The sequence below is a fragment of the Macaca nemestrina genome, chromosome 7 (assembly GCF_043159975.1).
Source record: "Macaca nemestrina isolate mMacNem1 chromosome 7, mMacNem.hap1, whole genome shotgun sequence".
Classification (NCBI taxonomy): Eukaryota; Metazoa; Chordata; class Mammalia; order Primates; family Cercopithecidae; genus Macaca; species Macaca nemestrina.
The window spans coordinates 70,494,544-70,518,125 of NC_092131.1; the positions used below are offsets into that span (position 1 = coordinate 70,494,544).

General features: G+C 44.1%; 1 protein-coding gene across 12 annotated transcripts in view; it reads right to left on the reverse strand.

The window, feature by feature from the left end:
- Positions 1 to 23,582, reverse strand: part of LOC105478007 (tetratricopeptide repeat domain 6) — a 253,314-nt gene that overhangs the window by 228,669 nt on the left and 1,063 nt on the right. For 4 of the 12 annotated variants that reach the window (XR_003017162.2, XR_003017159.2, XM_071100278.1 and 1 more), the window contains exons 1-2: positions 23,103 to 23,473; positions 12,357 to 12,436 (exon numbers count right to left, since the gene is read on the reverse strand). Coding sequence is in view for 6 of the 12 variants with exons in the window: in XM_071100278.1 (XP_070956379.1) it covers positions 12,357 to 12,389 (33 nt within the window). In the remaining 6 variants the exon portion in view is untranslated. Of the gene's footprint in view, positions 1 to 757; positions 926 to 7,873; positions 8,084 to 12,356; positions 12,437 to 23,102; positions 23,489 to 23,582 lie in introns of those variants that run through there. The other 8 variants (XM_011734967.3, XM_011734969.3, XM_011734966.2 and 5 more) reach the window with 8 other exon arrangements.

Consider the following 23,582-nt stretch of genomic DNA (forward strand, 5'->3'; position numbering starts at 1 on the left):
TTGCCAGTTTTCTAGACCATAGGATATGAACAATAGAAATTATTTCTAAAGCCCTTAAGAAAGTTTCCCTACTTTAAAAAATGCTGTATAATCGCACCCCCTCCCCCAATATTTTGACTGTTATTGTTTGCACAGGTGGCAATATGTTCATATCAACACTATCTGCATTTCTTCCTGCAAAAGGTTGAAAGGTAGTAACTGGAACAGAGCACAGACCAGAAGTACATTAGTACCTGATGAGAATCTGACTTGACTCTCCCACTCACACTTCCCTTTTATTTCTTAGTTCCTGCTTTCTCACTTCTCCCAGGCCTTTTGTTTGCTATTGAAGTTTAACAACTGTTCATTGTTTAACACTTCTTAGTACATTCCCATGAGTTCTTAACAGGAAAGTTGCTCTTTCTATCTAAAATTAAACCAACAGGAAATAGAACTTCTAAATTCAACAGGAACTTCCATTGTGCATTCAAGATGAGTGGTATACCAGTGCTTCATGGGCCAGTCCATCAAAGCTAAGTGCCTTTATTCCCCTACCCACTCCTACAACACAAAATACATAAAATGACTTTTAAACATTCATTCTCGTGAGAAAATAGCATGTTCTCTTTTTCAAAGGAGCAATTTACTAAGAGAAACTAGTTCTAGCTTGGAGATACCAAGGGAAAAATAATGTAGTTGTCTCTGAAGGAGAAAGTATTCATCTACATGATGTGTCAAATAGGCAGCTCACAAACCAGGCTGATTATGTTTACCCTACCCTTTAAAATGGGACAATGCTCTTAAAAATCTGTCTATGCCTTTTCCTTTCTCTTCTGCCAGGAGGTTCAAGGCCTGAGCAGTGAAGTAGTCAGAAGCGTCAAGAGCCAGCCTTTTCTTCTCTCTCACAAGGCCAGGTCAGCCATCAGAAGAAAGTTCTCCAGCCAAAAATGGCTAAAGACTCAGGCAGGGCTACCCACTTGAATTCTCTAGACCATTGCAGGTTGCTCTCTGGTTCTTGCAGTTGTGTTTATTTCTCCTATTGGAACAGAAAATCCAAAACTTTGCTCTAGACTATAACTAAAGTCGAAATAAATGGAGCAGATTACCACATGACTTGGTTCCAAGCTACACAAACCCACCTCACAAAGGGAAAGCAGTCTGCATATGTTAGGCCTAACTCATCAGAGTATTACATTAGGAATGGGCCCAGAAAGTAATATGGATTACCTGACCTTGACCTCTTCCTATATGTAGTCAGGGGACCACACTGAGAAGGATAACATATTAAAAACAAGATTTGGGTTTTCCTAGGTCCATAATCAAATATCATCTCAATTGACATACTTCCTAAACTTCAGGCCAATGTCAATTTCCAATGCGCAGTACTAAAGTTCCAAAACAAACTTCTTAGCCCAAGGACAATCTATCTCATTTAGTGAAATCTTCAGCCTTGCAAGGAAAACAAAAATATTCTGAAAAAAATACTTGCTTTTGAAATATCAGTGGGAGAAATGAGATCTGTTTGTGCCCTCATTGTCATTTACAAAAAAAAAGCCTCAAAAGAAATATATAAACACATTAATAATTTTGCTGAAAGAATGGGAAACCAGTGATTTATTTCTATTTTTCTGCACTTTCTATACTTGTTTTGCTGCCTTTAATCCTGTTAATATCAATAATAGTAAAAACCACTTACATGTGCTCATTTACAAGGATATAGAAAATAGAGAAAATGCTATTTTTCAGGCTCAGAAAAGGTTTCTCTCTAAGCTATTCAAAAGCTCACAGAAATTTCAATAACTATAAAACCTCAGCCCTTTATAACAGTCATCTAGAATATGCCTATATCCCTTGTGAATGTATACTTACATTCAAAAATACATACATATATAAATACATAACAGCTAATGAAACAACAAAATACTCCCCTGCCTTTTTCTTCTCCCCATTTTCTATCTTCCCTTCTTGGACTCCCTTTAATTGCTTAAAAAGCCAAAATTTAAAAATAAAATGTGGCCAGGTGCAGTGGCTCATCTTGTGATCCCAGCTCTTTGGGAGGCCAAGAAGGGAGAATCACTTGAGCCCAGGAGTTCAAGACCAAATAGGGCAACATAGGGAGACCCCATCTCTACAAAAAATAAAAGATTAACCAGGCATGGTGGCACATGCCTCTGGTCCCAGCTAGACAGAAGGCTGAGGTAGAAGGATTGCTTGAGCCCAGGACGTCAAGGCTGCAGTGAGCCATCATTGTGGCACTGCACTCCAGCCTGGGTGACAAAGACTGTCTTAAATAAAAATTTTTAAAGAATAAATAAAAATAAAATGATATGTATGTGTGTGTTTAATGGTCATCGTACTTCTGACATGTTAAAATATTGCCTGCTCTCAGTTTCAAATGCAATTTGTTGAAGAGCCATAGATGCATCTCTCTTTTTTTTTTTTTTTTTTTTTTTCTGAGATGGAGTATCACTCTGTCGCCCCCCAGGCTGGAGTGCAGTGTTGAGATGGAGTATCACTCTGTCGCCCAGGCTGGAGTGCAGTGTTGAGATGGAGTATCACTCTGTCGCCCAGGCTGGAGTGCAGTGTTGAGATGGAGTATCACTCTGTTGCCCAGGCTGGAGTGCAGTGGCGTGATCTCGGCTCACTACAAGCTCTGCCTCCTGGGTTCACGCCACTCTCTTATCTCAGCCTCCTGAGTATCTGGGACTACAGGGAGCCGCCACCATGCCTGGCTAATTCACAGATGCATCTTTACAGACCAATTCCTCACAACAACATATAAAGTCTGGACAAAATATTTTTTTATTGACCTAAGAATTCTTCAGAGTAAATAAAACAGGAAGACTGTGGAGGAAAGTCAACATTTGTGTAAACTGGCCTGGAGAGAAGTTTCTGGTTTATTGTGGTTTTTCTTCAAACACAGTCCATAATTGCAGAATGGCATAGTGCAAGTGTCAAAAACATTGATAGGAAGCCCTTCATTATTCTAGCCATAAGAATCAGGGAAAGGAACCCAGACAACAAACATCGCTGAGAACTGAGAGAGAAATTCTGGAGGGAATAGACCCAGAGAAGATAATCCCCAAATTCTTCTAAACCCCACATATCTCCGACTGACCTTTGATTCATGTATATGCAAGACAAACTCAAAGTAGCACAGCAAAGGCTTAAAGAGCTGAACTGAACCACCAACCGCAGAGTAAGACAGGTCTTACAGTGAGTTTAACTGACTGGTGAAATGCCTGCTAAATGGGAAACAACAACATTCTTCAGAAAGGATATGACAGAACCTAGACTCTACATGATAAAACATTCACAATGTCCAGGATATAGTCCAAAAATACTTGGCATGAAAAGACTTGGGAAAATTGACTCATTCTCAGAGATAAAGATAATAAACAGATCCCAGTCCAGAAATTACTCAGGTGTTGAGATTATTAGAAAAGGACTTAAATTAAAGCAACTCTCATAACTATGCCCAATCAAGTAAAGGAAAATATGCTAGAGATTAATAAAAAGAAAAAGAAAATTGAACAGATCCCATTCTAGAAATGACTCAGATGTTGAGATTATTAGAAAAGGACATTAAAGCAACCATTATAACTATGCTCAATGAAGTAAAGGAAAATATGCTAGAGATTAATAAAAAGAAAATCTTGGCAGAGAAATTAAAAAAATAAAAATAGAAATTTTATACCTGAAAATATATTTTCAAAAAAAATTGATTAGGAAAATGGAGATATCAGAGAAAAGAGTAACTGAGTTTAAAGATAAATGCACAGAAATTATCCATTATAAGAAAAGAGAAAAAAGAAAGCCTGAGATACCTGTAAGGATAATACCAAAAAGCACTAACATTCAGATAATTAGTATCCCAAGGAAAAAGGAGAATGATTGCTCCACTGCACTCTAGCATCCTGAGTGACAAAGAGAGAATCTGTCTCAAAAAATAAAAGATAATTATGTTTGAGAACTTCCTAAATTTGAAGAAAGACAAATTTATAAATTCAAGAAGCTCAGTGAAACTCAACCAGAATAAATGTAAAGAAAATCATATGTAAAGTGATAAAAAACAAATTCAAAGATAAAATTCAAAAGCAGACAGAAAGAAACAACACGTTATTGACAGGAAAACAATAATTCAAAGACCATGGACTTCTCATCAGACCTCCCTAAGAACAGAAGACAGGGAAACAGGATTTGTAACATGCTAAAAGATTTTTTTTAACTGTCAACCCAGAGCAGGTGCAGTGGCTCATGCCTGTAATCCCAGCACTTTGGGAGGCCCAGGCAGGCAGATCTTCTGAGGTCAGGAGTTTGAGATAAGCCTGGCCAACATGGTGAAACTCCGTCTCTACTAAAAATACAAATATTAGCTGGGCACAGTGCTGGGCACCTGTAATCCCAGTTGCTTGGGAGGCTGAAGCAAGAACACTTCTTGAACCCAGGAGGCAAAGGCTGCAGTGAGCCAAGATTATGCCACTGTACTCCAGCCTGGGCAACACAGCAAGACTCTGTCTCAATAAATAAATAAATAAATTGATTAATTTAAACTGTCAACCAAGTATTCTATATCTAGCATGCATATTCTTTTTTAAAAGGTAAACAAAATAAAGACATATTCAGATAAAACAAAAAATCTAAGAGAATTACTCACCAGCCAATAGAAATTACAAGAAATGCTAAAGAATGGTCTTCAGGGAGAAGAGAAATGATACCAGAAGGAAATTTAAATCTTTAAAAATGAATGAAGATGAGAAATGTGTCAAATGTCTGAATAAGTACATGAAGCTATTTTTTTTCTCTTAAGTTTAAAAATAATGTATAAAAAGTATAATATTGTGTTGTGGAATGTTTATGTAAGTAGGTGCAGTACATATGACAAGAACCAAAAAGACTGGGATAGGCGTGAGCAAAAGAACTATACGGTTTGTACAGTTTCTGCATTTTATGTGAACTAGTTCAATATTAACTCTAAGTAGACTTTGAAATGTTAAGGATGTGTATTGTAATTACTAGAGAAACCATTTTTAAAGTAATGCAAAGAAGTGCAACTAAAAAGCCAACAGGTAAGTAAATTGAAAACAAAAGATATTATTAAATCATAGAATATATTTTAGACTGAATAATAATGAAAACACAACATATCAGAATGTGTGGGGTGTAGCTGAAGCAGTGTTTAGAAGGAAACTTATACCCTATATGATGAAATCAAAAAGAAGAAAGGTCTAAAATCAATAACCTAAAGTTCCACATTAAGAATCTAGGAAAAGAAGAATAACGTATACTCAAAGTAATGGAATGAAATAATAAATATAAGGATATAAATCAATCACATGGAAAACAGAAAAAGAATTGAGAAAATTAAGTCAAGAGTTGGTTCTTCTAAAATTTCAACAGAATTTAAAAACCCATCTGACTAGACTGTTTAAGAGAACAAAAATCACCAATATCAGGAATGAAAGAGAGGATTTCACTACAGAACCTAAAGATATTAAAGGACAATTTTAAAAATGTGATAAACAACACTACACCAACAACATCTAACAATTTAGACAAAATGGGCAATTCTGAAAATTACAACTTAACAAAATTAACACAAGAAACAGGAAATCTGAATAGCTCTATATTTTTAAAAAATTTTATCTGTTATCAAAAAATCTTACCACAAGGACAATTCCAGCCCTGGATTTCCAGCCCTGGATGGTTCTCTCAAATATTCAAGAAAGAAATAACACCCATCTTACATACATTTATTTCAGCAAATAGAGGAGGAAGGAAAATTTATTTTATGATACCTGCATAACCATAATACTAAACCTGACAAAGGCTTTTTTGAAAGAAAGAACATTACATACTAATATTCCTTAGGAGCATATATGCAAAAATCATTAACAAAATATTAGCAAATCAAATCCAAAAATATATTTTTGAAAAGGATAATACATTTTGACCAAATAGATTTATCCAAGGGTTGAAAAATTGATTTAAGTATCTTGATTTATTATATTTATTTGAAAATCAATATAATTCACTATATTAACAGAGTACATGAAAACAATATGATTATTTTGGTAGTGAAAAAATATTTGAAATAATTCAACAACCATTCAGGATAAAAATAAATTAGTAGCTTTAGGCAAACTATGAATCACAGGGAATGTCCTCAATCTAATCAAGAAAATCTACAAAAACTTTACAGCTAACATTATATTTATGCTTTCCTCCTAAAGTTGGAAACAAGGAAAAAATATCTCACTCTTTTCATGCATATCCAACATCATACTGAAGGTCTTAGCCATTGCAATATGGCAAGATAAAGAAATAAAAGTAATAAAGATTGAAAAGGAAAAGGTTAAAGTGCCCCTATTTGCAGATGACATAATTTTTAGGGTAAAAATCCTGAGGAATCTACAAAAATCTATATGTCCTAATGAGTGAAAATATAAAGGTTGCACAATACACAGTTAGCAACATACAAAATCAGTTCCATGTTTATATAGTAGCAGCAAACAACTGGAAAATATTTTTTAAATTCCACTTACACTAGTGCCTCCACAAAACATAACATTTAGGAATTAATGTAACAAAAAATGTCCAAAATCTCTACACTGAAAATTACAAAACATTATTTACAGAAATTAAAGATCTACATAAATGAAGACATACCAGGTCCATAGATTGGAAGACTCAATATTCTTAAAATCACAATTCTCCCAAATAGATCTATAAAGTCAATGCAATCCCAATAAAAAATACAGCAGGTTTTTAAATAGAAATTACTAACTGAATCTAAAATGTATACATAAATTCAAATGACTTAAAATCACCAATGTGATTTTTAAAAAGAAGAGGCTGGAGGACTTGCACTATCCAATTTCAAAACCTGCTACAGTAAGCTACAGTAATTAAGGAAAAGGTCATGGCAAATCATTATGCCAAGTAAGGAAGCCAGACACAAATGGGCATATACTGTATGCTTTCTTGCATATAAAATTCTAGAAAATACAACCTATTCTATAGTGTCACACAGCAGATATGTGACTGGTTGCAGGGTGTGGGCTAAAAGCAGGGATGAAGAGCAAAGAGGGCAGAAGAATAAAAAGGTTCAGTTATATTGATTGCAGGAAATGTTTCAAAGGTGTATGCATCTGTCAAAACTCATCAAATTGTATGCCTGTACCTTGTATATTGTACAATTGTTCATTTGTGCAGTTTACTGAATATAAATTATGCCTCCATAAAGTTGTAGATACGAAAAAAGCAATTTGTTCAACTTTGAGATTTGCATGTTAAAAACAAAAAAACAAAACAAAAAAAAAAAACTATTGATCTCCTTTAAATTTCTGCAACAGTAGTTTGCAACAGTTCCATTGTGGATCTGTGGGCTTCAATGCCAACAATCCTGGCATTAAGCCCACAGTGTCTCACCGTCCATCAAGGAGTTAGAGCCAAGCTCAGGCAACTGCTCTCTATTCTGAAACTGCACACATTGACCCTAGTGAGAGCAGTCACCTAATGGTGGCTAAGGTTTACTCAAAACAAGCTGCCCTGTAAAGGAACAGCAGAGGTCAGGTCGATGGAAATTAAAGTACCTCCACTGTGACCTTTCACCTCCCAAAGTCTCTTTGAATCCCCCTCTTTCTCCTTCCTAGCCTCTTTTTCTCCTGTCCCCACAGCCCGGTCTGGCGTCGTACACCTACCTCTCCCTTCCACCAGGTTCTCAATCCTCCCAGCTCCTCTTCAACCCGTGGTCATTCTCCCACGAAAGGCAGCCCAAACTCCAGCCCCAGTGCCCCAGCCCCTTCTACCCTGATTTCTGCCGGGGTGAACCTGCCACAACGAAATAGCCACGCGGAACAGAGTGGACAACCACTCCACCCAAACAACGCACCTCTCCTTCGCAAAGCGCCCACACGAAGTCACCGCGCCCCAGGCCGCGTCCTCCTCTCACCCGGCCTCGATGGCGCCTCCGCTCCCATTCAGGTGGCGGTGAGATTGGCCCCGCCGCTCGGCTTGTGTGCAACAGGCCCTTCCGGTGCCGAGGGGCCGGGTGGGCTCGACTGGCTGGGTGGGCTCGACTGGCTCCACGGAAGAAAGGACGCGTTCCGTCGCCCAGCAACTAGCCGCGCGCCCTCCCCGGCCCCGCCTCTCCCGCGCCTCAGCCCTGTAGGAGCCTCCAGCACCTTGGCGCCTGCCTCAAGTGCACCCGCCTTGCGGGACCCGCTCCAGGGCAACCTCGGACTTGGACCCCAAACCCAGGCCTCACTTCTCCGGGCGCTAAAAGACACTGCTCCGGAAGAGCCTCCTGGACTGAAGCCGCCTGGATTGGCAGCTTTTACGGAACTTAACCAACTGCTTACTTAACACTCTTGCTCTTTCTACGTTTAAAAGAATAATACTGGACCCCGAGACTTAAACCTTCAGCTTTGGGGAGCAACACAGATGAATGTCTCACAAACATAATGTTGAGCGAAGAAGCCGGACACCGAGGGGTACATACTGTATGATTTCAGCACACAAAGTTCAAAAACTGTGGTGCTTATGAACGTAGGCTCAGCTGGTATATTACAAATAAACAGAAGAAAGTAATAACCATAGAAGTCCAGAGAGTAGCTATCTTGGGAGTGGGACGGTGATGGTAAGTGGGCAGGCAGTACCAGGGCAGTCGGGATGCTAGCAACATTCTACTTTTAACCTTGGTGATGGCTTCTCAGATTTTCTCTTTGTGATAAACCATTGTTTTCTATTGTGTTCATTTTCTTGTGTAATATCTCACCATTTTTTAACAGCTCAAAAAGAAAAAGAAAAACCAATTAGATAATATAGTGTAGATGAATGTGCTTTGCTCAGTACACTTAGCAGAACCGCACATGTTTATTTTCTGTTCCTCTGTACCAACCCTTCTCTCCAAATTCAGGCAACTAAAAAAAATGATGTGGGAGAATGGCAGATAAAATGTACTGGAGTTTGTTGTCATGAAGAGTCAAAATAAGAAATAAACGTTCTGAGATCCTCCGTAAGATCTGTCCTGGAAGAGGGCAACGTGTTTCCCGGAAGTCCAAGATGAAAGTCTTGTGCTGCACAGTTCCCTAGAGAGGGGCCTCTGAACAGCCTTGCTTTGGAGACTGATGCATCCTCAGGCCTCCAGAAGGAAGCTCCTGCTCTAGAGACAGACAAAGCCAGGGTGGGACACACAGCTTTACCATGTGGGCCAGCTGCTTTTCCTCTCTGGGTTTCTGCATGTTCGTCTATAAAATGGAGATCATAATCCAACCTCTAAGGTCTGTTATTTCACTCCCTAACACAATATGTTCAAAAATGGTTGCTGAATGCTGTCAAGATGAGAAGCATTCTACAGAAGAAGATCTGCCAACCCTGCGATGTTACTGCATTTACATCACATCTCACTGCCCTGTGAGCACTCTGCATGGGCAGCCCCTTCAGGCCAGGAGTAAATTACTTTTCCCTCCTAATCAAAATAATAAGCAAGCAGCCAAAGTGCTTGTGAAGTGACTAATTGTTCATGGTACTATCGCGAAAGATGCACAAAAATAATATACATGCCATGTTCCTAAATTGAAAAAATATTCAAATTAATATAACCTTGAAATATGTCTATCATATAGTCAGGAAACAATTAAAATGACAAATAAATATTGTTCATTAACAATTTATGTAATCAAAAAACAGTAACTAAGGACACAGGTATCCATGTCATAGGATAATACAATCCATGAGCTAGGTAGTATTATCATCTTCATTGTACAGATAAGAGATTATACAAAGAGATTAAGGAATTCACCTGAGGTCCCCTAGCTAGTAATCCTGTGCTAGGAATCTCTGTTCTAGGTCTAGTTGATTGATTGATTGATTGATTGATTGATTGAGACAGGGTCTCACTCTGTCACCCAGGCTGGTGGGCAGTGGGGCAAACACGGCTCACTGCCGCCTTCCCAGGCTCAAGCAATCCTCCTGCCTCAGTCTCCCAAGTAGCTGGAACTACAGGAGTGTACCAGGATGCCCAGCTAATTTTATATATATTAGAGACAGAGGTCTCTACGCTGCCCAGAGCTGAGCTTTTGGGCTCAAGGAATCCTCTCACCTCTGCCTCCCAAAGTGCCTGGTGTTACAGGCAGGAGCCACTGTGCCTGGCAGATCTAGTTTCATTTTAAAAAGGTGAGAGTGGGAGACAGAAGAAGTGGGAGGAGGAGGAGTTAGTTATTGAGTTAAAGGTATTTCAAACTTGTTGATGTTGTAATGACTTCATATGGAAATGTTAACACTTCTAGTACCATCTTAAAGAGAGGGCAATTAGACTCAAAAGAGCAGCATAAAATCATTCAATAGTCATTGAAACACTATGATTTCCTCTAACTTTTGCCACTTTCCAACCACCACCTACCAGTCCCCTTGCCACCCAGCTTTGAAACCCCCTGTAGTTCACTACAGCATGAATGAAAGTATGGCCAGTGTGACTTTCCAGCTCCCACACCTTTGATGTATCACCACAGAACAAAGTCCAAACACAGTTCTCCAAAGAGAATTTGAGTCTCCTCACAATTAGGGCCCACCTAAAGGTTTATATACTTGGGAAATAAATACTAAAATCATGTCTTTACTTCATATTGTGCACAAAATAAGTTCCAACTGGATGAAAGATTTTGATTTTGTGCAGATAAGGCTTGTAAGCACTGGTGGCCCACACCTGTAATTCTAGCACTTTGGAAGGCCAAGGCCAGTAAAATCACTTGAGACCAGGAGTTCAAGACCAGCCTGTGCAACATGGTGAAACCCTGTCTCACCTGGCAAAAAAATTAGCCAGGTATGGTGGCATGAACCTATAGTCTCATTTACTTGGGAGGCTGGGGTAGGAGGATTGCTTAGGCCCAGGAAGTCCAGGCTGCAGTGAGCCAGGATCTTATCACTGGACTCCACTCTCGGTGCCACAGCAAGATCCTGTCTCAAACAACAACAACAACAACAAAAACTTGTAAGCACTAAACCATAAAAGGCAGAAACTATAAATAAAAATACCGATTTTTGAAACACCTGCATTATGCATTAAAAAATAAAATTAAAATGCAAATAAAAACCTGGTAAAAATGTTACTACACTTATAGCAGACATGGGACCAGTATTCTGTGGATGCGAAGTAGCCACTCCAAATTTTCAATTGGCTAATGAAGGTGTGAATGACAGTTCCCAAAAGAAGAAATATTATGGCCAATAGAACTATAAGAATATTCAACTCAACTAATCTCATAAATACAAATTAAAACAATGTTTTGCAGTTTTCATCAATCAAATTACAAAGTTAGTAATAGAGTGTGTGCATGGGAATGAGGAAACAGCATTACTCACAGATTTCTGAGGGCATCCTGCTAGATGTCATATAGCAAAATGTCTCAAAAGGCTTAAATATACCATTCTGAGCAACATAACAAGACTCCACCTCTACAAGAAAATTTTAATAATTAGCTGGGCATGGTGGCACACACCTGTAGTCCTAGCTACTTTGGGGCTGAGGTGGAAGGATTGTTGGAGCCCAGGAGTCCAAGGCTGCAGTGAGCTATGACTGCACCAATGCACTCCAGCCTGGGAAACAGAGCAGGACCCTGTCTCAAAAAAAGAAAAAGAAAAAAAAAGACTAAATACTTGCATGTATTTTAACCCAGAAATTCCACTTTTATGAACTTTTCCTACATAGAAGTATGCAAAATTTTCAAATAATAATATTGGAACATTGTTTTAATCTTTGGAAGGCAGAATCTTGTCTTCAGTTTAGTGTCTTTAGTATCTAGCACAATGTTGGCACATAGAATTCTCATTGATGGTCACACCTAAATAATGTCACTGGTTTAGCACTAGTCAAGACTGAGTTGTTGCCAGACACAGACCTGTAAAGGACTGAGCTCTAGACTTAATATTCTGGAGATGAGGAGCCAAAGATGCTGAGGCCTTGGGGAACACACAAGGACATTTCCCATGAGCCCCTCGGTCACTGGACCTAGTTTAGCATCTGCTTCTATTAACACAACTCATCACTAGCAAAAGTCTCAGTCCTTGATTTATAGCAAAGCTCAGTTCACTGAAGGCCAAAAAAACTTGATACTATCAATATTTTATTTTAGTATCAGTTACTTTAACGATTATGTCAAATGCAAATCAGCAAATTAAAATGGCAAATGTAATGCAAATAAACTCAGAGTGTGCTTTCCTGCTAGACCCATAGGCAGGCTTTCCTGTAGAAACCAGCCACCACAGAAATCCTGGAGCCTTCATGGCTGTACTCCAAGATGGTGACATGGAAGGAGTAGAGCCTTTTGATGAGTTACAGGATGAGGATGAACTGGAAAGAACTGAAGACACCATACCTCACTTCTACGAATCCTTGTTCCTCTCCTCATCAGTCAAGGCCCCAAGGAAAACAGATGGTACACTCGAAAGGGTTTTCCTGGGGGAAAAAATTTGAAGGTGGGATTAAAGGGAATTAACAAGAGAAAATGAGTCACTCAAGGTCTAGCAATATTAGGAAGGTATTAATACTTTTGATCTGAAGGGGCAAGGGGGGAAAAGGAGGTGTTAACAGAGCCTGGTGAGAGCTGAAGCTGTGGAAGATGAGCTGCTGATGGGACTGTAGAGACAGAGACGGGAAGTAAAGGTCAAAACCACAGTGAGGCAGGGAGAAAGCAGGAGGCCTAAGTACTCCTACCACTCTACCCTCCTGCCCTTCAGTCCTGCACCGTTGTCCTCCATTGGTCAAACCCATTTGTAAGTCCAAAGGCAAGGAAGACTAAGTAGTGTGGTCCATAGAGAACTAGGCAAAGCGGGGAGCTGGAGAGTATAACAGAGAATAACCAGCAGAGTTCCCTACCAAAAGTTGCCTGTACTGCCACTGATCCACAGAAATAAACATATTGAGACAGCTTCCATTGCCTTAGGGCCTTCTCTGGCATTGATTACCTCCAGCCTTCTTCAAGCACCTACGCACCCCACCTTCCCCATGGTAACCTAATTAACATCTGCCAGGCTTCCCTCCAGATCCCAAACTTGAACGGGGTTCTAACATCTAAGCTTATGAAGTTCAGGAATGGACCCCTGGGAAGTCAGCTACCACTCTTCTTTGGAGCACCTTGGAAGTCTGTCACTGGGGAATGACCTCGGGATTCTTAAGGCAGGATAAAAATAGCAAACACTGAGCAGAAAGAAAAAAAAAAAAAAAACCTGTGAATAAAACTATCCATTTGAAAAAGAAAAGATACAAATAACAGTAATGAGCCTGGTCCAAAGCAGGTGTACTTGGCCAGGAATTAAGGATTTATTTTTCTTGGAGGTAGTGGCTGATGTTTAGCATTCCATTTACACGTTACATCTCCAAAGGGCTTTGCTTAGATGTTCTCCAGCTATGGTAATACACTAGAGATTTTGCTGAGTTTTAGGTCAGAGCCATTCCTTTTCTGAAGGTAAATATGTAAGACTGTTGTATGTGCTTTGTAGCCTAAACATTGAACTTAGAGAACCAATGCCTGGTTTACGCTTAGAAAAACTAACAGCTCTCCCAAGTAAGCTGTAAAAACAGAAGCTGCATTTAGCCAGAGATCACTGCCTGAGACTTCTGTGTATGATCCCACTTCCCCCATACTCACTCACCCACATACCAATCCAAGAAAAATTAATAAGCTTTGAAGACGTGTTGTTTTTCTGTTTTCCAGTGAAGGAAATATTTTATTTTATTCACCTGGATTCTGATTACTGAGTGAAGCAGAATTCAGAAACCTACTGAAGCTGGTATGCAGGACCTTCTTAGCCCATCCAAACTCTGTCTAAAATTTGCGGGACGTTTCTCATGAAAGAGTCCTGGATCCACAACTGAACTGCAGCCCTTCCAAACTTCGTCAGTAGGAGGGTTTAATCAATTTCTGGTCTTCACTTGAGCAGACACACCTATGTCTGAGCAGACAAATCACTGAAACCCCTCTGTGATTTGGTCTTTTCACAGACTATATTGTCTGTCTTAATTAAACTTTAGCATCCCACTAAGCTTTCTTGCACATGCGAGGTAACATTTAAGTCTTTAATATTTGAAGCATACACCGTAAGCCCAGCATGCTCGCTTCATTTCAGATGGACTTCAACTCCCAGGAAAAAAGTTTTAGGGAATTTAAATCAAATAATTTTTGAAGAGAGCAACTAAAGCTTCCTTGATGTAATGATGTCTTGAGTTTTCAGGATTTTAGAAAATGTCTAAGTATACTTCTCTAAATGAGTTATAAGTGGTCCTAACTGTCCATGAGAAGGGCAGAGGAGGAAGGAGAAAGTGTCTAAGTGAAATCAAGAGTCTTGCTTTCTCATCTCAGTTCTCCCCAAGTTCAGGTGCTGAGGATGGATTGACCTCTCAGAAGCCCAGACTTCATTTTCTTCCTCTTCCTCATCTCCCCTCTCCTTCCTGGGTGCCTCCTAGATCCAAACCACAACCCGTGTTTGCCTGAGATACACATAGCCAGGGTGATGATTGGGGTCTCTGAGAGAGGCATGCCCAGACACCCAATGCCTACAAGTCCAGCTGGTAAATTCAGGCAGGCTCCGACGATACTCTCAGGAGCCCAGGAAAGGCACAGGCAGACTCTTGGGGAGGCACCTTCCCTCTCTCGCCTAGGGGGAGGAATGGACAATGTGTTCTGCTACCCCAGTTGGGTTCAGCAGGACCTAAAGGGTAGGAGGTTCAAGACTTCTCATCTCCTCTCCCCTTGAACCACCTTCCCCCAGAAGGTCCTTAATGTGAGCTTGATGCTGTCTCTGGATCTCCTTCGGATGGTGCTTTTCCTTTGTTATCCATCACTGACTGAGTGAAGAGTGGCTCCGCCAGTCAAGGAAATTAGGAAATTCCCAGCAGGGTCCTGGTGGACACTGAGACTCCTCCCCCCGGCGGTCCAGTTCCCATGGGAGAGCTCCCTCCTCCTCCTAGACTGTAGCTTGGAGGAACTGCAACAATGCAGAGAAGGAATGGTGACAACATACAAAAGATCTAGAAGGCGAAGCACAGGAGGCACACCTGGTCAGCAGCACCTGCCACTACATGTCCCAGCATCCAGCACCACCCAGGCTCCCAGAATTCTGTGAAGGCTCTTTTTGTTACCACTTATTGCATACTCAATCTACACTCAACTGGTATGAGGTGGGTACTCCCACGCCCATTTTACAGTTGGGAAAACTGAGGCTCAGGGAGAGCTAGTCCCCTGCAGTGTCTGGATTGGAATCTAGGTCTGATTCCAAGCTGGAATTGCATTGAACATGTCCAACTGCACTGTCGATTGCAAGGAATACGCCCCAATGGAGTTTGTCTAATGAGAAAAAGTCTCAGAGATCTTCAGCCTCAGAAACGAGTGGCCTGAGCCTGCCAGCCCTAGGGAGAGGAGTGTGCAGAGTGCTGAGCCTTCGCCTCCCTGAGGAGGCTTTGCCTGGGCTTGGAAATTGGGAGGACAGGTTGGTCTCTCTCTTCTGCTGCTGCTGTCTTTGGAGATGACAGGCAGTGAAACAGAGGAAAGCTTTTGCCCTAAATTTACCATAAAACATACACCACAAACCTGGATATTCAGCAAAAAGGAAGGAAATGTTTGCGGTATCAATTATCCCAGAGCCTTCCTCCCCTCCGGGAAAGTCGCTTCACCACTTCTGGAGCTGAGCCACCCACCACCACAATCACCATAGCGGTTTCCTTCTTAGGTTCACACAGGTTCCTCATTTCTCTGGGTGAGGTCTTCAGGGCTGACTCTCATGTCAGCCACTACTCCAGACTTTGTTCCTACAACTGACGATTGCCAGAACCCGGCATCGGGTCCAAGCTCCTCACTTGGGAAAAGAGGAAACGGCGGCATAGAGGGCCTGGCTGGGTTCCCTAACATATTAGAAGTTGGCAGCACTGCTGCCAATGTCAGAACCATGCTGCCCCACCCTAATCTTAACACCGGGTCCGCATCTCCACACAGCTTCTGTAGTCTTCACTTCCTCTCTCTCTCTGTCATCTCTTGGGATGGTGGTTTATTCCCATCCAGCACCTGCAGGAATTTGTGAAGCTCCTGCTCCAGTGTAAACTGACCTTTAACCCCAGCACCGGGATTTATTTATTGAAACCACTTTTCTTGGCGGGGGTGTAGGGGGAGGGTCATGAGGAGGTCAGTGGAGATCAGCAATTCACAATGGAAGGTATTTTGGCGGGAGGCGGCCAGTGGCGCGAGAAGAGTGGGATCCACGCCACCAACTGCATTCTCGAAAGCATTTGAAAGAAAACAAATCTACACCAGATCTGCTAAAACTCGAAACCTGAGTCTCTAAGGTGGGTGAGGCTTGATCCAAGTTCCGACCACCTCCCCCTGACCGAGGTGACAGAGGTCTGGGTAAGCTGTAGCTTGGAGAAGAGGACCTGAAAGCAGGAAGGTTGGGGTGCAGATCCTCCGCCGCATCGGAGCCACGGCTGAACCCCACATCCACCCGGTGGGAGAGTGGGGGTGGGAGGAACATCGAGGATACCAGATGCGGCCGGAGGACCGCACAGCCTTGTGGCTTCTCGAGTGATAGCAGCCCAGAAGAGGAGGTAGGCATGTTTACTCTTGTAACGTCTCTCCCAACTCCTGCATTTTATTTCGGGGCAATTAAAATTTAAGGATGAAAAAATGACAGAAGGGGTCTCCAGTTATTACATTTCCACAACACTGCAGATTCTGAGATTGGTGATCCTTTAAGGAAATCGTTACATTACACATGGAAAGTGTGTAGAATAAAATACTTTGTATCTTAGGTAGAATAAAACACTCTATATCTTATGATACAAGACAGAGAGGCAATTAAGGTCAATGCCTGGTAGTTTCAAGTGCGCTGTCTCCGCCGCGGCCAGCGAAGAGGCAGGCACCGAGGAAGATCACCTCTGTGACGCTCGGTGCGAAAACCCGCCCCGCAGGCGCTCAGAGCCCCAGGCGCCCCCCACAGCAGGGGCCGGAACGAACACTCAGCGCGCTCTAAGCCGGGCGCGCAGGCTCGGACTAATAAAGAGCTCTAGTGCAAGGCTTTTCCTTCTCACAACGTGGGCTCGGCTTTATTTGTTTGCCAATTTAAACATATTATTTAAACACCGATGTTTCCTTTCCAGCTCCTGGTGAAAAGTGTTGCCTGACGGAAAATTCATGGGGTTCTTCAACTTCTAGTCAATATCTGCTATTGACAGGTGTGGCTGTTGCATTTTCACAGCGAGGAAAAGTGAAATATTTGACTTTGGGTCACACGATGACTGTCCTATATGGGCAAAGCGAGGAACTGATTCCGCCCATGTCCAGGTGCCCAGGAAAGGGAGCATTTATTTGTTATGCCACCCGATAATACTGGTTAAAATGAGGCGTGGTTGACAGGGGAAGAGCCAGACCCAACGGGTTTGGAAGCTCAATGTTCTCAGATGTCTGAGACCCTGTCGGCTGTGCCAGAGCATCTTTCCCATCCAATTCTTCACTCAGTCCATCGGCCCATTCATTCCACAAAACCTTTGTTTTTTTTCCTAGTGCACCTGAATCAAGTCCCTCAGATCCTCTCACTTGGGGACTTTGGATGTGGTGGATATGGTGTCTAGACTCATGAATTCTTCCCTGACTGAAGCTAACCTGGCCAGTCTCAGGGATGGGCTAGTCAGTTGACTGACTCAACAAATCTTTATTGAAAGTCTACTATGCTACAGGCTTTGCTCTGGCAGCAGGAACCACAGCAGTGCCTGCCCTCAAGGAGCTACTAGACCAGTAAGGGAGAGAAAAAATGAAAAAGAAACAAATAGAATTTGCTGTTGGTGTGTGATAAAAACATAGCAAGGCATCCAGAGCAAGGTGTGAACCTTAGGAGGGCAGGGCTCAGTTGTTTGTGAAAGGCTGAAACGTTTTAACAGGAACTCCAGGAGGTTGCTCTGGACTTCCACCACAGGTAGTGTCCAGTGGTAGCTGCTGCATTTGTTTAGTTTGATCCATGATTCTGGTAGGCATCCAAAATTACAACATTCAGAAAGTAATCAGAGTTCCTGAAAATCTTGCTAGTAACCCAGCAAAAGCAAATGCTGCCAAGGAGGCTGCTTCATAGCGCTTAGTTTAGAAGCAAACTCACTGCAAGGTAAGCTAAGCAGTAGTTTTGCTCTGTGGTCCACAGAACAAGAAAAATCAAAACACTTCACGCAAATGCACAACTCTTAAAACAAAACTTTCCTCTGATGTTAGCTCTTGGAACAGCTGCTGGAAGTCCCAGAAACAGCCACCCAACAGTGCTCTCCAATCGAATTTTAATTTTAAGTAATGAAGGTAACCTCCCTCTAGGCATGCCAGTAAATTAGTCAAGGAGTCCAAAGCATAATTTCAAAATATGGGGGGAAATCAGAAAACGGATACAATGAAAAACTACCGGCAGAATATATTTTTATTTTCTTTCTAAGTGTAAGATATGACATATGATTTTTTATTAAAGCATCTGTTAAATAGCACTATGTAATTTGAGGGTAATCACATATGAATAGCCAAAGTTCAACTACCAGGGACAACTGAGAGACCGTGGGAAAGCTCCTGGGTGTGTGTGGGGAGGGGCACGAGTGGATTGGCGGGGGCTGGCTGACCTAGGACGGAGAAGCTAAACACTGGTCGACCCTTCAGGAAGGATTTAGATTTAAGCTACAGCTTTAAGGCAGGATATGAAATAGTTGACTTTTCCAAGCTCCTCAGCTTCCATCACTGCTCTCCATTAACGCGGGCTTCTGCTGATGGAGAGGAATGGAGGTCCTGACCTACCCTCGCCCAGGTTTCCAGTCTCCCAGCTATTGCACACAGGAGCAGCAGGTGGGGAAACGCCAGGATCTCCAAGCACCCTGCCAAGTCTGTGGCACCCAGTAGGACCTCAGCTGCTCAGGTCCTTTCTGCTCTAACGGATACCTAAGAGGTGTCACGTTTACCTCTAATTTTCCAACTCTTTGTGTGAAGCGCGCATTGCCAGTCCCTCCCCTAGGACCCTAGTCCTAGAGTTTTTAAAGTAGAGCCGGAAAGCCTGAGGATCCTTTCAGCAGCACAGAGCAGACACCGCGCTCCCCAGGAGGGGCTGGATGAGGAGGGACTGGCTGGGACTGAGCACGTCCTCCAACAAGCGCTGACCGGTGTGAACAAAACAGTCAGTAACTCGGGGGCCACAGAGATCGGGAGATGCGCGCGGTCGCGGGGACCCAGGCCTTGGAGGGGGCGCCGTATCGGTTCCGGGGCCTCGAGGGAGGTTGGTTCCCGTTTCCACGAGGCCCCAGGGGGCACTTCTTCCTTCCAACGCTGTCGATTGCCCAGCAGGGGAACTTGCCCTTCTCAATCTTTCTCATTTGAATACATGAAAATGCGAGTTGATTTTGGCAAGGCCATGCTCTCTCACGGCCAGAGGGACGGTTTTGTCGCCCGCGGGCGAGGCCGGGTGGGGAGCAGCTCCGGCTCCGACATCCGGCTGCGGGTGAGCTAGGTCCGCGCCCCCGGCAGCTCAGAAACCCGGCGGCGCTCAGGCAGCAGTAGGGGAAAAGACAAACCCAGTAGCTGTTTTTGTTTGCTTCAATAAAATAAGGGAAAGCCCTGGTTATGTTTATGCGTTGCTTTTACACACAAAGACACACAGACACAAGCACATGCACACACAGCCAGGGTTGAGGCCGGTTACAGGATTGGACTCTGTACAGAACTGCCTGCAAAGGCCCGTCAAGTGGTCCCAGGGCCCCTACCTACTACAGAGTTGTGAATTAATCCCTTAAAGATTTAATGATGGAACGAAGGGAGAGAGGAAGGAAGGTATAAGGAAGAAAAATAAAAAGAAGGCAGCGAAGGAAAGGAGTTCGAACCTGGCCCCGCCCATGCTTCTCTCTCGCGGGGGACCGCCATCTCACGGCTCCCTGGCCCCCTCCCCAGCTAGGCGCACACATCCAACTGCGAAGGCCAGGCACACGCAGGTGTGACCCCTTGTGTCCAGCGTCCCAGGCCTTCCTCACTTCTAAGCTAAGCCGGGTCCCAGTTGGGGTCGGCTTTGAACCGCGTTCACGACCACAGGTCTTAGTTTCATTGGATCCGATTCTCCCCTGCAGAAGGAGGACTTAAGCTTCTTATCTGGGTGAGGGGGTGGGGGTCCGCGGGGGAACTCGGACCACTCCACACCAAGCTTGGCTGGGCTGCTGCAGCCGCCACCTGACAACAACCCCGTCCAGGGAAGGGTAGGCAAGGAAAGGGGACAGGCGAAGGACAGCCATAGAGGGAAGCCCTAGATAGACTCGAGTGGGCACCGCAGAGCCCCACCGGCCCAGGCCCTGCTCTCTGCCCACCCTGCGGTCCTGCTAAATGGGAAGGACCCCGTCGCCGCGAGAGGCCGCCGGCTGGGCCCGAGGCGCGAGCCCGCGGCCTTTCCTTCCACCTTTCGCCGTCGTCGCCCTCTGGTTCTCCCTGTCTGGAGAATATCTAAGGAAGGGGCTCCCAGCCAGAGCTTGCTGGGAAGTGTAAGCTGAGGCAGCCCAGCGTGGTCGAAGGACCCAGTGCCGCCCAGGTACTGCGGGACTGCCTCGGGAGCTGGCCCCATGGGTGTAGCAGGCGCAGCTTCCGGTAAGGGCGGGGCGGCTTCCTCCGCTGGCGGCCACCTGGAGTACCCGCGCACCCTACAGTCCTCACTGCCGCGGCTCCCTCCACTTGAGGAGCCCGCCCTCCCCGCGACCTGGACCGCCCCGGGCTGTCGCAGACCTGTCCTTACACAGGCAAGCTTAACCCGGAACACCCCAGGAGCCGCCACGTGCCTGCCCTCGTGGGTACCCTGCCCCAAGTCCACCCGTCCTCCCCAGAGCTGAAGACAGGCCTGGTTTCCTCCAACGAGCAGCGCAATCCTTGCAAAGCACAGTTTGCAGTAGCGTAGGTGCCTATTTGGGAAAAGAGGTTCGAAAAGAGCAGGCTGCAGTCGCTGGACCTGGCTACCGACTGGCCAGCAACTCCCAGACAGCAGCATGGAAGTTATGTATGTATGTATGTATGTATGTATGTATGTATGTATGTATGTATGTATGTATTTCCAAGTCAAAGACCTAACACGACCCTGCTGATTCGCTTTTAAACCTCGGGGAAAGTGACTGGCTGGCATCTGGGTACACTAGAACCTCACCTCCTAAATGTGTTAGGTATCTTGCAATGCAGCCACTGAGATGGAGAGAGGCTGAGAGCTGGACGAACTGCCATCTCTCCTTCCATCTTGGCCTTAGCTCTAAGAACCTAACTCCCTGGCTGTGGGACGCATGCGGAGTCCAGTATCGCCTGGCGGTGCTCCCTGGAGGCGGGAAAATTCAGCTTTCCCTCTCCACGACAGGAGGCGCTGTGTTTGTTGAAATCCCCCTGGCCGCGAGCCGCGAACCTGGGATCCCTGAGCTGGATCAAGGCTCCGAAGCTGTCAGAGTCCATTCTGCATCACCGGTCTTGGGCTTTGAAGAAGCCTAGAAGACATTCCGCTTTGGCCATCATGCTATGAGAAGTGGATTTTTTTTTTCTAAGACAACTTTTTGTTTTGTTTTGTTTTGTTTTTGAAAATATGAGACTTAGCAGGTTTGGGAAGTGGGCTAAAAGAATATTTAATATTGTAATTGATCCCCCATTTAAGGTGACAGTGTTTTCCCCCTGCTTAAAGCACCAGCTTTTTTGTGCACTATAAAAGCTATTACTATCTATAAATTGTTACTCTCGGTAGAAAATACCCTAGTCTTGCTCCGTGTTATTGGAGAGCCGAGAGGGTATTGGAGAATCACCTCCAGAAGGAACAAGGAAGCTCATTAGCACTGAAAGTCCCCCGGATCAGGCCGAGGAAGCTGAGCATCCGTGTACTTTACAAATGGAACTAAAGTCAGCTACTGATGGGAACTTTGCAAAAAAGAATTAGTTTCTGACACACAATTCGCAGATACATTTACACAAACTGATGGGACAACTTGCAGTCACAGGAGAAGGCTGCATTAGGGAGGGTTCCTGCCCTCCTGAGGTCCAGGTGGATTTAATTTCATTCATTCCTTTCCTTATGTGACGTTTCTATCCCCCACCCTTTTTGTAAAAAAAAAAAAAAAAAAAAAAAAAAGTAATCCAATGCTTTTATCTTTTTTATTTCCTTAACTGCACATCTTCACCCTCTCTGCTCCCCTGCTGACTTAAGAGATTTGTTTGGTTCAGGGATTTAAAGTGATTCGCTTGCCAGATTTCAAGTAGAAGAGATTGAAAAGAACAAAGCACAGGGAAAAAGGTATCTGTTTGGAAAACAAGTTAAAACATATTTCTTAAAATGAGATTAATAACATTTTAAAAACTTTGCAAAACAAGAAGATTTTGCGGATTCTTAATTACTTTAGATTTTATTTTATTGTTACTTAAGGAAACCTAGTGGTTCTACAGGCAGTACAACAAACCCATGGTCACAGGACACTCAGAAACAAACACACTCAGTCACACGTGCTCAGAAATACACAAACGGTCACACAGTCAGAAACACACTCACCATCTCCCAATCTATCACCAACTCATTGCCTATCACCCAGTCACTTCAGTATTCTCTCTCCTAGGACAAGTGGGCAATCCACCACCCAGGGCCTCAGGAGAGTAAAGAGACTTTGCGTTGGGGAGACTCTCCCACCGACGTCCAGGACCGATTAGGAACCAAGTGAGCCCCTGAGATCTCAGCCCGGACCCTCCGGGTCACAGGACCAAGCGCCGCTGCGGGCAGTCTCGGGCTTCTGCCTGGCACCTCTTTCGCAGTGCACACGCGTTCCCGCGCCCAGGCCCTTGCTCTCCCAGCTAACGCGTGTGTTATGGGAGATGTCCCCTCCCCCTGACCTTTTCCTATCAGAAACCAGACGGTCGTCTCCAGCTCAGTCCCTGAAGCTGCTGAAGGGGGGCGGGAGGAGGAGCCCGGCAGAGGGAGGACGGCCCGACTTGGGTCCGCCTGCCCTATCACACAGACATCTGCTCTCAGTTGCTTCCTCTTTATGGTCGCTACAGATGACAGGAGAGAGGAGCGGAACGAGGCGGAAAAAAAAAAGTTATGTCATAAAGATATAAACCGGTGCTGTGACTCACCTGCTCTTAGCCGCAGGTACGAGTTTCGTGGCAGCGCCTCCGCTCTGCTAGCCGGGAGCCCGGGTCGGCCTAACGTCACTTGGCTCGGCTGACTCAGATGACCCGGTTTCTAGTGACGAAGCAAAAGTGGGGCTTTTTCCCTTTTCTAGTCGGAAGCTCAGGAGGAAAGAAAGAAAGAAAAAAAAGTCTGTATTCTCCAGTCTCCTGGGGTTGAACTTTGGGTCAGGAATCAGGAGGGAGGGGGCAAGGAGAGCAGGAGGGGCGCGAGACAGGGCCGCAGCCCGCGCTCAGAAGGTGGCAAGTACCTCTGGGGAGGGACCCCGGGGTCACTTAGCCCACAAAGTCTCTAAGCCCAGTCTCCGACGCCACCGCCCCCAGCCTTCTCTGGCTATGAGGTTCCCATCTAGACCCCTAGCCCGCCCGCCTGGCCCCGCCTATTTTTTCTTTTTCCAAAGGGTGTTACACCCCCTCCCACCCCAC